The sequence below is a fragment of the Bison bison genome, unplaced genomic scaffold (genome assembly GCF_000754665.1).
Source record: "Bison bison bison isolate TAMUID 2011002044 unplaced genomic scaffold, Bison_UMD1.0 scf7180017864324, whole genome shotgun sequence".
NCBI lineage: Eukaryota > Metazoa > Chordata > Mammalia > Artiodactyla > Bovidae > Bison > Bison bison.
Window position 1 is genome coordinate 2,468,120 of NW_011494896.1, and position 13,721 is coordinate 2,481,840.

The 13,721-nt window shown below is 42.1% G+C and overlaps 1 protein-coding gene across 1 annotated transcript in view; it reads right to left on the reverse strand.

Moving 5' to 3' along the window:
* Positions 1-13,721, reverse strand: part of CCDC83 (coiled-coil domain containing 83) — a 52,620-nt gene that overhangs the window by 34,476 nt on the left and 4,423 nt on the right. The window contains exons 4-6 of the mRNA XM_010853175.1: positions 12,099-12,175; positions 11,565-11,687; positions 5,657-5,741 (exon numbers count right to left, since the gene is read on the reverse strand). Of these exons, the coding sequence (XP_010851477.1) occupies positions 5,657-5,741; positions 11,565-11,659 (180 nt within the window). The 5' untranslated portion in view covers positions 11,660-11,687; positions 12,099-12,175. The remainder of the gene's footprint in view (positions 1-5,656; positions 5,742-11,564; positions 11,688-12,098; positions 12,176-13,721) is intronic.

Here is a 13,721-nt window from a genome sequence, read left to right on the forward strand (position 1 = left end):
GTCGTGTGTGTGTGTGTGTGTGTGTGTGTGTGTATGTGTATGTGTGTGTGTGTGTGCACTCAGTTGTGTCCGGCTCTTTGAAGCCCTATGGACTGTAGCCTGCCAGGCTCCTCTGTCCATGGACTTTTCTCGACACAAATACTGGAGTAGCTAGCCATCTCCTCCTTCAGAGGATCTTCCTGACCAGGGACTGAACCCTCATCGCTTGTGTCTCCAGCATTGGCAGGCGGATTCCTTACCACTCTGCCACCTGGGAAGCCCACAGCTCCCTGAGGTGTTGATAAAAGTTGGGGTAAACAACAAGCTGACCAAAAAAAACAAACTTCAGAATAAAACTGAAGATGAGATGTCCATAGGGAGTTTTGACAGCTCTTATGTATTCCTAAGAATCTAAAAGGCCATAAGCATTTAATAACATCTATATTAAACTTCCCAAATCCTGTATGAATTTCAAATAGAAAAGAAAGGTGTCTGACGGTGTTGCAAAGTTCACTATATCTGAAAAATTATTTTGAGTGACATACTGAAAAATAAATTTAAATATATCCACCAATATGCTTAAAAAGAAGACATTTATCTTATGAAGTAAATTTATTATTTGAGGTAAGACTAATTATCATATTATAAATAGAAGAAAGGAGATTTAGTATCTAAGCTACAAAGGAAGGATTGTTTTTGTTTTGTTATAAGGCCATCTCATGGCCTTTTAAAAAATTTGGACTCACAAGAACAAGAATAGAAGTTGCCAAAATAGGACACACAATTCCCATCTACTGTCCACCCAGCTTTCCCAAATGGTAACATCTTATCTAATGAGAGCACAGCATCAAAGCCAAGAAACTGACATTGGTACAATGTTACTAATCGAACTAGAGATTTTATTTCTATTGCACCAGTTTTTACATTTTTTTCTTTTTAGTGTATGGTTGTGATACTGTCATTTATAAGAAATATATGTATGTATATCTTTGGTCACTCAGGTGACTAAAATGTATTTCTTTGTTGTTCAGTCACTAAGTTGTGTCCAACTCTTTGTGACCCCAAGGACTGCAGCACGCCAGGCTCCTCTGTCTTTCACTGTCTCCTGATAGTGAAACTCGTGTCCATTGAGTCAGTGATGCCACCCAACCATCTCATCCTCTGTTGTCCACTTTCTCCTCCTGCCCTCAATCTTTCCCAACATCGGTGTCTTTCCCAGTGAGTCAGCTCTTCGCATCAGGTGGTCAAAGTATTGGAGCTTCAGCATCAGTCCTTCCAATGAATATTCAGGATTGATTTTCTTTACGATTGACTGGTTTTATCTCCTTGCTGTCCAAGGGTCAGCAAGAGTCTTCTTGCTCAAGAAGAGTCTTGAGAGTCTTGCTCAAGAGTCTTCTCCAGCACCACGATTTGAAAGCATCAATTTCTTGGCACTCAGCCTTTATGGTCCAGCTCTCATATCTGTACATGACTACTGGAAAAACCATAGCTTTGACTAGATGGACCTTTGTTGCAAAGTGATGTCTCTGCTTTTTAATACACTGTCTAGGTTTGTCATAGCTTTCCTTCCAAAGAGCATAGATAGATATGATAAATTTATGATATAAATATATATACATAGATATATAAATATATATCTGTATTTCTTAGATATATTCTTATGGGTTTTTTAAAAATGATTTTCAACCATAGTTCCTGGCCCACAGTGACCAAAACCCATGGAATTTTCTGCCATCATAATTGGGTTTATGTTAATGAAAGTGACTTTTGAATCTGGGAGAGAGAAAGGGAGGGGGCCTGATTGCCAGGAGAACTGATCAAGTTATTAGAGGATTGCAGTCCCTCACGTTGATTCCCAGGGACAGGAGAGGGACTTGAGGTGGAATCAACTGCTACTGGCCAAGGATCTAGTCAATCACGATTATGTAATGAAGCCTCCATTAAAACCTGGAAAAGGAGCATCTTTTGGTCCTTTCCCAGAGAGTTTCCAAGTGCTGCTGGGCCAGACCCCAAGCTCCACAAGGGCAGAAGCTCTTTTGTTTGGTACTTTGCTCTCTAGGGGCTTCCTGATGGCTCAGCCGGTAAAGAATCCACGTGCAAAGTCGGAGACCTGGGTTTGATCCCTGGGTTGAGAAAGGAATAGCTACCCACTCCAGTATTCTGGCCTGGAGAACTCCATGAAGTTGCAAAGAGTTGGACACGACTGAGCAACTTTCACTTCACTCTGCTCTCTGTATCTCTTCATCTGACTGTCGATTCATAGCCTTTAATACCTTTTTAATGATCTAGTGAGTAAATGGGTTTTCCTGGTTCTGTGAGCCATCCTAGCAAGTTAATCGAACCTGAGGAGGATGGGGTTGTGAAAGCCCCTGATTTATAGCCAGTCAACCATATGTACAAGTAACACCCTGGACTGGTAACTGGCATCTGAAGTGCAGGGTGGTCTTGTGGGACTGAGCCCTTTACCTGTGGAATGTGATTCTATCTCCAGGTAGGTAAGTGTCAGAGAGAATCACTTGTTGGTGAGGGGAAGCCTCCACACACACAAGTTGGAATTGGGTCAGGAACCCTTTCAGTAGGATTATAAATTCTGTCACATATGCATATGAGACATATCACCACAAAGATGGCATTTGAAGCCATGATGTTAAATAAGATGATCCAGAGAGAGTTTAGAGTGAAAGAGTACATTTAAGATCAGAACATTGATAAATACTCTAATTAAAGGGTGGGAATAAACACTCTAATTTAAGGGTAGTTTCTTTTCCTATTTGAGGGGGAAAAAACAATGAAAAAAAAGAAAAAGAAGAAATATCAGAGAAGTAGAAGTAAATTCAAGAAAGAGTGATGTCCTGGAGCCCAAAGGAAAAAGAGTTTCAGGACGCCAGGAGTGACTGCCGGAGGAGTGAGGTGTAAGGTTAGGCCTCGAAGAGTACATTCATGTAATGCTAGTCACTCAGTCATGTCCGACTCTGCGATCCCACAGACTGTGGCCTGCCAGGCTCCTCTGTCTGTGGGATTCTCCAGGCAAGAATACTGGAGTGGGTTGCCATGCCCTTCTCCAAAAGAGTACACTGGGCCTGGCTAATTGGTCAGCACAACTTTCGCTGGAGCGGTTGTAGGGGAACAGTAGGAGTGAAGTGTGTCCTGGGAAGTAAGGACGTGGGCACAGTGAGCTGTGAGATGGCTAGTGCTGCAGAGGAGCAATGAACGCAGACAGAGAAGGAAAGAAAGATCGGGGTAATCATCTAAACAAAGCTAAACGCATAGGAAGAAACGATGAAAGAAGAGGGCATAACTTGTCCGATCTGGACATTTCTGATTTGGACTAACTGCAGAGAAAAATGTATCTTGCTAACGAGTCATGTTAAACTTAGCAATTTAAATATCTGTGACCTCAAAATTTTTTCCTCCCACTGGTATTTGTGGATCAACCCAACAAATATTTATTGAACACCTACTCATGCTGGGCCCTTTGGAGAAACAAAGATAAGATTTGATTGCTGCTACCTAAAGGGCTTTTATTTAAATAACAGAGAAATATTTTTATGCAACATCCCAGCTAAGATGGGGGGAATAAAGAGGAGCTACCCAAGAGAAGAGCATTCTGGGAAGAGGAAACGGCCTCTTTGTTGTAAAGGTACCATAGTGAGAAAAAGATGGGCTTCATAATATTTAAAAGAAGCTGCTAAATCACTTCAGTCGTGTCTGACTCTGTGTGACCCCATAGATGGCAGCCCACCAGGCTCCCCTGTCCCTGGGATTCTCCAGGCAAGAACACTGGAGTGGGTTGCCATTTCCTTCTCCAATGCATGAAAGTGAAAAGTGAAAGTGAAGTCGCTCAGTCGTGTCTGACTCTAGCGACCCCATGGCCTTCAGCCTACCAGGCTCCTCCGTCCATGGATTTTCCAGGCAAGAGTACTGGAGTGGGGTGCCAACACCTTCTCCGATTTAAAAGTAACGGGGGTAAGCAAAGGATGGGATGGCTGCAGATGAATTGGAGAGGTGAGTAGAGGTCAAATTTTGAAGGACCTTGAAGGCTTCAGGAAGATCCATGGATTTTATTTTCTGTGCAGCAGGAAGCCACTGTGGGATTTTAAGCACTGAAAGGTTTGCCATATTCCAAGGGCCATTCTGGTTGCTTTGTGGAAAATGTGCTGGTTAGGGAAAGGATGGGTAAGAGATGATGCTGGCTTAAACTGTCGCAACAGCAGTGCACATGGAAATAAATAGATAAATACAGTTGAGCTAGTCTGTCTTCCTATGCTCCTCATTGCTGGGTCCACCGATAACTCTAGGAGCCAACTTAGACAGTCTTGAGCTAATCCTCCTGGAAACAAGAACATTGTCTCTGGCTCCACTTGATGGGTTATGGGAAAGTGGTTCCTCAGTCCTGATCCATTGTCCTTTCCACAACCAAACAGAAGTCCCAAAGCTAGCTGGGGTTCCAGTGCTGACCACTTTGGGGTGTGCATGGGCCTCCTGGTGGCAGCTCACTCTCCTGTGCCCTGGGACCTCTCTAAGTGGGACCTGTCTCCAAGTGCTGCAGCCAGACTTCCCCTTCCACTCTCATCCATCGACCTCAGTTTCTTAGTTCCTGCTGCAAGTGCCTGGTCCTTCAGAATCACGACAACATCAGGGTTGTCTTGCCCAGCATGTATTTGCTGAACAAATGGACAAATTTGCCCCATGAGGAAGACAGGAATCCTCGTTTCCCAAGGGGTTGATATTTCTCCTGACAATCTTGATTCCAGCTTGTGCTTCTTCCAGCCCAGCGTTTCTCATGATGTACTCTGCATAGAAGTTAAATAAGCAGGGGGACAATATACAGCCTTGACGTACTCCTTTTCCTATTTGGAACCAGTCTGTTGTTCCATGTCCAGTTCTAACTGTTGCTTCCTGACCTGCATATAGGTTTCTCAAGAGGCAGGTCAGGTGGTCTGGTATTCCCATCTCTTGAAGAATTTTCCACAGTTTCTTGTGATCCACACAATCAAAGGCTTTGGCATAGTCAATAAAGCAGAAGTAGATATTTTTCTAGAACTCTCTTGCTTTTTCGATGATCCAGCAGATGTTGGCAATTTGATCTCAGGTTCCTCTGCCTTTTCTAAAACCAGCTTGAACATCTGGAAGTTCACGGTTCACATATTGCTGAAGCCTGGCTTGGAGAATTTTGAGCATTACTATACTAGCGTGTGAGATAAGTGCAATTGTGCAGTAGTTTGAGCATTCTTTGGCATTGCCTTTCTTTTGGATTGGAATGAAAACTGACCTTTTCCAGTCCTGTGGCCACTGCTGAGTCTTCCAAATTTGCTGGCATATTGAGTGCAGCACTTTCATAGCATCATCTTTCAGGATTATAGTTTGGTTAAATAAGAAATTAAAAAGTAAATGGGGTTGCAGAGCTTTACATTTTTTAACATAAGATTCAGTGTCCTCATGATCTAAATAACACAATTCAAGGTGACTTCCTTTGGCATTATAATTAATAAATAGAAACAGCAGTACCCTCTTGCGTCGCATGTACAAAAATACATTTAAATATATTGTAAATTAATCAGCTCTAAGCACTAAAGAAGATAATTTCCTAGAGTTCATTTCATTATAACTCAAAAATTTTTTAAGCATTTGCATAAATGTTCAATGACTAGATATCGGCTTTATATTTTATACTCACTCTTTCATGATACTTTTGATTCTTTTCTCTAAGTTTCTTTATTCGAGCCATAAATCGTTCTAGTGCATTTTCCTTTATTTGACAGCTAATAACAGAAATAATGTGTTACAATTATTTCCTTTAGGGAAAATTAATGAAAGAAAATTTTAAATTATACTATTTGACTTGAAATAAAGTATTAAATATACTATAAAACCCTGTTTAGGGATGAGAATCTTTACTGATGTTGTAAATAGTATATTTTACTCACTAAAATATGTATTAGAGAGATAACTTCAAGTTTTAAAAAATATCAATCCCCATTTTTATTTCATAGTCATAACTTTTATACTTTCTCATTATCTATAAATAATTCAGCATAAAAAGAACCCAGGAAAGGGCATACAGAAAAGATGCTTCCTGGAAATCCAAAAACATTCAGACAAAAATGACAAGACAAAGACTTTACAGGGGCAAGCACAGCTTCTTGGAACAGTAGGGTAAGCCAGGCTGACCTATTGGTCAAGTTCATTAGGATACCATCTTGTCCATAAACAGTAAAAGGTTTCTTTCTTGACACAAGTACATTTTTTAAATACCAAACAAGTATTTGTTGAATGTCTGTTAGGTATAAAGTATAGAAAGCATGGGAAGACTCTGGTATAGGCAATTTGATATGTATTTGAAGAGTTAAGGGTATCTCTATTACCTCATAAATCTTACCACTTTAAATCTGAGACCAAAATAAAGGAACAGAACTAGCCCAATGTAAATCCCTTGCCTCTATTAAATATATAAATATAAATATAAATATATATAGCACCTCTGTGGTGTAGTGAACAGAGGAGTATTTACAAAATGAGAAACTCTGCTTTTCAATCTTGTCTCTTCCACTTCTTACCTACATGACCTCAACAAGTCAATTCTCTGAACTTCAGTTTCCAAGCTGTCAAGAGAGAGATAACAACACCCACCCAGCTCTATGTATTTTATAAAGATGAAAATAAGAAATCATATGTGCATGTTTCTAGCATAAAGTAAGTGCTCAGTAAATTTCAGGTGAATTTTAATGTTATGTCCTCAGTCCTTCCCCTGGAATATCATTTATATTTGTTATATTGTAAACTTTGTTGATTTTGCCAACAAAGGTCGGTCTAGTCAAGGCTACAGTTTTTCCAGTGGTCATGTATGGGTGTAAGAGTTGGACTGTGAAGAAAGCTGAGCGCTGAAGAATTGATGCTTTTGAACTGTGGTGTTGGAGAAGACTCTTGAGAGTCCCTTGGACTGCAAGGAGATCCAACCAGTCCATTCTGAAGGAGATCAGTCCTGGGTGTTCTTTGGAAGGAATGATGCTAAAGCTGAAACTCCAGTACTTTGGCCACCTCATGCGAAGAGTTTGACTTATTGGAAAAGTCTCTGATGCTGGGAGGGATTGGGGGCAGGAGGAGAAGGGGACAGAGGATGAGATGGTTGGATGGCGTCACCGACTCGATGGACATGAGTTTGAGTGAACTCCGGGAGTTGGTGATGGACAGGTAGGCCTGGCGTGCTGCGATTCATGGGGTTGCAAAGAGTCGGATACGACTGAGCGACTGAACTGAACTGAATTGAAATTTAGTAGAGAGAAAAATAAAGCACTTTCTTTCTAAATGAAGGGGAAAAGCATTTTTAAAATGAGTAAATCCTTTAGGCTTTGCCTTGAGTTGCTTCTGCAGGGGGCAGTTCGGAGAGGTCTGAGTGGCATCAGCAAGCCTGGGGGTGGGGTGGATTCTAAGATGCCCTGAATGTTTGGCTGCTTCAACAGCCCCCTTGTGGACTGTTCAGTAGTTGCAGGCTTAACTTCACCTAGCCTATCCTGGGAATTCACTTCAGCCTCCGCAGGCCTCAGAGATGATGAATTTATCAGGAAGCAGGGCTTCCTTGGTGGCTCAGACGGTAAAGAATACGCCTGTAATGCAGGAGATCTGGCTTTGATCCCTGGGTCGGGAAGACTCCCTGCAAAAGGGAAAGGCTACCCGCTCCAGTATTCCGGCCTGGAGAATTCCATGGACAGAGGAGCCTGGTGTGGGCTACCGTCCATGGGGTCACAGAGTAGGACTGAATGACTAACACTTTCAGAGGAAGCTAAGCCTCAGGGCTCCCCACCACTAGCCACTGTGGGAATTCAAGCCTCCCTGTTCTCTGAACACTTCTTCTTTTCCCATCTCCCTTATCTACTCAGTGCCCTAGTAACCCACATGTCACACTAAATGCTGAAGCAAGTGGGAAAATAAACCAATGAGATTTATACTGAGCACTTAATATACACTGAAGTGCTTTGAAAAGGGCATTGAGCTGTTTTGAAGCACAGTGATATGGAATTAACACTAATGCAGTCGTCTGTCACCTTGTCCCTTCCCTCCTTATTAAAATGTTAGTTGATGGAAGGAATTTTCACATATTGAGGTATGAGGAAGTCATCCTGGCTTATTCCTGATTTGGCTTGAACTTTATGCTGACTAAAACAACCTGAGGCCTGTCAAACATCTATTGTTCATCTGCTTTAACCGTGACAGAAAAGAATGCATTTAAACATGAAAATGGAGTAACTGTGGTTCAGGCATTCAAAAAGGAGCTGGGCGGCCACACTGGATGCAGTTTCAGACACACTTCTGTATCACTGAGAACTCTGTTTTGAAATGTATCAAACTCAAAGATGCCACTGGCCATTTTCAAAACAATATTTTTGCCAGGGGCTGCCAGCTGCAATTTTATGGCCCCAAAGTCCTTACTTTGAGCCCTTACTTCTCACTGATTCCAACCCTAATTCCTGACAAACATGTAACTGTGGTTTGGGCCTGTATGTTGCTGTCGTTGTTAAGTCACTAATTCGTGTCCGACTCTTGGGCCCACAGACTGCAGCTCACCAGACTCCTCTGTCCCTGGGATTTTCCAGGCGAGAATCCTGGACTGGGTTGCCATTTCCTTCTCCAGAGGATCTTCCCAACCCAGGGAATCGAATCTGCATCTCCTGCATTGGCAGGTGGATTCTTTACCACTGAGGCACCAAGGAAGCCCTTTTGCCTACATAAGCCTCCCCATTCTGCAGTCAGTGGAACACAGTTCAGCTGCTTCTTGCATCTGTGTCTCCTGGGCTACAGCCCTAAGTTTGGCTTGAATAAAACTCTTTCCTATTTTTATTATAGGTTGTTTATTGAGTATTAACATAGTAATGTGTCAACTTCCTTCCTCCATGCAATTTTGTTAAAAATTCTGAGAAGGAACACAGATGTGGGCTTCAAAAAAGAATCTACACTCCTACTTATTATACTCTTAAAACCTGTAACTATGTCTGTACCTATCGCTATGCCTATGTCCACACTCATTGTCGAAAACTGGGTTGAGGGCGGGGAATAAATATAAAGGAGAAAATAAAAACCACCGTCACCTAGAGATTTAGTATTATGCAATAAGATATTTTGCTAAAGGGAAAGACAGAGGAAGACCACATTCACATAACTCTAATATAGTATATTGTTAGAACTGTTCTATTTTATTATTATTTATTGTTAACCTCTTACTGTGCCTAATTTAGAAATTAAACTCTATCATAGGTGTATACGTGAAGAAAAGACATAGTATATAAAGGGTTCGGTACTATCCATGATTTCAGGCATCCCTTGGGAGTCTTGGAACAAATTCCCTGAGGAAAAAGGCTGACTAAGATGTGATCACTCTGCAGATTCAACATTGGCAGTCTCAGTTCTTCGTCAACAACCACAGAGGTCTATGGCCTTATTTTCTTGAGAGAGATTAAGAAAAGTTCAGTTGTTCAGAAGTCATGGACGACCTACTCTGGGCCCTGAGCTCTTTGTTAGGGGCTGAGGTTGTATAAGAGAAACGTAAGATGGTGCCGGGGACCCTTGGATGATCCTTCCTCAGATGGTGAGGGGGGCGTCTTGACTATTCATCGTGTGACGAAAGTCCCGTCACCTGGGACCTCAGGGAACAGCTGAAGTGTCGCCAGAAGGGCGCGGGAAGGCCCAGGCTGTTCCACTCCACGAGGCTGTTTATTTAGTTTCAACAAAGGAAGAGAACGGAAAGCATGGGAATGCTCAACTTACGTCTTGTACTAGATCATGAGAATTTTTAAATGTTCGCCTGTTTGGAAACCTCTGTTGAAGAAGAGAAAGACTGGCCTCTGGCTGACCCAGAGGAGAGAGAAGGAGCCATAGCTGGATGCCATCCCTGTGGGCCGTGGGGAAAAGGTGAGAAATCAGACTGCAGTCACGGAGCTGGACTTTCTGCCCACCTCTCAGAAGCCACGGTGCGCCAAGTCTTCAGTTACGCTGCGAAACGAGCGCAGGGAGAATCTGGCCGTCGCTGAATGTTACCTCCAGTGTTAAATAAAAGGGCACTTGGTGAAAAGTCCCTTCCCGTGGGTGCTGTCAGTGTTCTGACCCTCTCACTCACCATCTTCGAAAAAGAACATACAGACTCGGAGTCTCACAAGAAGGACATTGGATTTTCCCCGAATGTCGTTGAGACCTGGTCTCCAGCATTGCTCCCCAGTTTCAACCTTGTCCCCCTCCAATAGACGGCCTCCTACTCCCAAGACCCACGTGTCCACGGGGGTCTGCTAATCTAACCCTGCCCTCTCTCGCTCCCTCTGCCTTCTCTCTGTTCCTGGACTGCGACACGCCCTTCCTCACCCGCCCTCTTTTACATGAGCCTTTCCGGCCCTCATGCTCTGGCTCTGTAACATACATCTGTTCCTCCTCTTTCTGAGATCAGCTCCCACATCGCCCCCTCAGACGAGCTCTTCCTGCTCCCTGCAACTGAAATGACCGAGCATGTACGCACTGAGTCTGTCCCATCCTTCGGTTATGCTGTTGCGGAGCACCCTACACTGTTCTTCCGTAGCATCTTCTTTAGAGGTATGCAATTTTTCAGGAAAGACCGGACTGTGTTTAATGTCCATCTCCCGTGCTTCGTTAGGAATGGACCGTGTGGGCCTGTTAACTGTTGTCCTCTAGTGATCAGGATTTGCCTGTATTTGGTTAACATTCAAATACTTGCTCAATAGGCATGAAGTGCCTTCTTATTTGAAAAAAAAAAAAATGACATGTATTCATTCACTGCCTAAGTGTTACACATTAAAACACCTACCCGGGACCCAAAGTTGAAGTTCAAAAGCTATCGAAGGGCTTACTCTCCATCAGTTAGATAAAACATAAACAAACAACAGGTATCACCTCTAGTCTCGTCTCTAGCTCCTGGGATAGAAATATTAAGATATTCTTATTAAAGTGAAAGTCGCTCAGTCATGTCCGACTCTTTGTGACCTCAGGGACTATCCAGTCCATGGAATCCTCCAGGCCAGAATACTGGAGTGGGTAGCCTTTCCCTCCTCCAGGGGATCTTCCCAACCCAGGGATGGAATCCAGGTCTCCTGCATTGCAGGCAGATTCTTTACCAGCTGAGTCACCAGGGAAGCCCGTTCTTATGAAAAATAATTATAAATCATTTGGTTTTCATTTGTAGGCATTTGAGGACAATGCAAATTGGAATGTCTAGAAATAAAAAGTTAAATGAAGAAGAGAAGTGTGTGTACATTTACTCTTTTGTAAACGGACACTGAGGTGTGCTCTATTTGAAGAGGTAAGCCAGCAAGTTGCTGTGCATTTGAGGGAGGGTGACCAATAATTCAATGGATGGGGCGAGGGAGCCAAGACCCATTCACGAATGCTGTTTCATACCTTGGCTTGTGTTACTGCCAACGTGCCAAAACCTAAAAAAAAAATGCACATAGCACGAGAGTGAAATTATGCCTCTAATCCAGCTTCCTTGACAGCTTTGGAGCGCTTCATGTTCCGCTGGAGTTATGCGAGTGTTAGCAGTGCTTGCCACTTATGTATGAGAACTTTTGGATTCCATAATCTAAACTTACTGATAGTCTAGAAGTGCTTCACTGATAGGCAATTTGACTTCTTTTGGCGGCCCATCTTGAATATCCCTTTTATTTGTTTTCGCCGCGGTTTCCATTGTGTTGCTTAGCTAGTAAGAAGAATACCTGCTTGAAAAAAGAGACACAGGAAAAATAAATAAATCCTTTGTTCCTTTGTGTTTATCATATAAAGCACTACTGGGACTTAACTTTAAACTGGCTCTTCCATCCAGATTGCTCCCGTATCCCCAGAGCTGACATCATCCATAATGCTGGGTCATCAGGAATCAACTGGATTCTTGAGTCTGAGTTCTATGCTTAGAGCAGGTCCAGACCAGTACCCCAAACTTTCTGAGACTCACTCTCTTAAACGATCCATCAACAACTGTTGCCCCCATCGAGCTTCATTAAGAGCAAGAATTTAACTTTTTCAATCATTTCATGTCTCCACAGTGTTTGGCAGAGTGCCCTGCCTATAACAGCAGCTCAATAAATGTCTTTTAGTTATTAAAAATTAAGATGAAACAAAAGCACAACCTTTTATGAGGACCAGGAAACTTGGCTCCAAAAGAGTCAGAACAGGGATCCAAAGAAACTAGGTTTGGCCAGGGTTGCTATAAAGAGCAAATATAAGGACTTTAATAAAAATGTCTTTTAAATGGTTAAGAGGTTTATAAATGCAAAATAACAAGAGTGATAAAAATAATGTATTCTCATTACCAGTGACTGTTTATCAGCTATTAATTGCTTTTGTATCTTATAATAAGAAACATCAAAAATAATATTTTTTAAAAGGGAAAATCAGACTCACTGTTTTTAGTTTTTATGGTAAAGAGGAACACTTTGAGAATTTGGTATAAGTACTAATGCACATCTTTTAAGATCATAGTTTTTCTTGACAGATTTTTATCTTTGGATTTTTATTAATGTATATTGTCACTCTGCTTATTAACTTATATGTAGAGTATATCATGTGAAATATTGGGCTGGATGACTCACAAACTGGAATCAAAATTCTGGGAGAAATAACAGCAACCTCAGATATGAAAATGATATCCCTTTAATGGCAGAAAGTGAAGAGGAACTAAAGAGCCTCTTGATGAAGGTGAAAGAGAAGAGTGGAAAAGCTGGCTTAAAACTCAACATTGAAAAGACTAAGATCAAGGCATCTAGTCCCAGCACTTCATGGCAAATAGATGGGGAAACAATGGAAACAGTGACAGACTTTATTTTCTTGGGCTCCAAAATCACTATGGATGGTGACTGCGGCCATGAAATTAAAAGATGCTTGCTCCTTGGAAGACCTAGGAGTGTATTAAAAAGCAAAGACATCACTTTACTAACAAAGGTCCATATAGTCAAAGCTATCGTTTTTCCAGTAGTCATGTATGGATGTGAGAGTTGGACTATAAAGAAGGCTGAGTGAAGAACTGATGCTTTTGAACTGTGGTGCTGAACTCTTGAGAGTCTCTTGGACTGCAAGGAGATCAAACCAGTCCATCGTAAAGGAGATCAGTCCTGGGTGTTCATTGGAAGGACTGATGCTGAAGCTGAAGCTCCAATACTTTGGCCACCTGATGCGAAGTTCTGACTCATTGAAAAAGACCCTGATGCTGGGCAAGATTGAGGGCAAGAGGAGAAGGGGATGACAGAGGATTAGATGGTTGGATGGCATCACTGACTCAATGGACATGAATTTGAGCAAACGTAAGGAGATGATGAAGGACAGGGAAGCCTGGCATGCTGCAATTCATAGGGTTGCAGAGAGTTGGACATGACTTGGCAGCTGAACAACAACAACAGATCTCAAAAAGTTAAGTACCTAACCTGCATTCAATGTATTACTAGGTGGGTGTGGGTGGGTGTGGTAGGAAAAACAACCTTTGTAGTTATTTGTTAAAATGGCTGGAAACTCCATGAGAGTGGGGGTGATGTAATTCTTGTACATTACTATATTACCCCTCCTAGCACAGTAGATCTGGTCCTTGTCAAATGAACAATTAGATGGATGAATCAGGTAGACATATTTTAATCCTAGATCTACCACCTACTATCTAGGTGACCTTGAGTAGGCTACTTAATCTTTTTGAGCTTCAGTTCCATCATCTGTAAAGTGAGAACAAAATTCTTATTTTAAACACTGGTAAGGATGAAACGGGT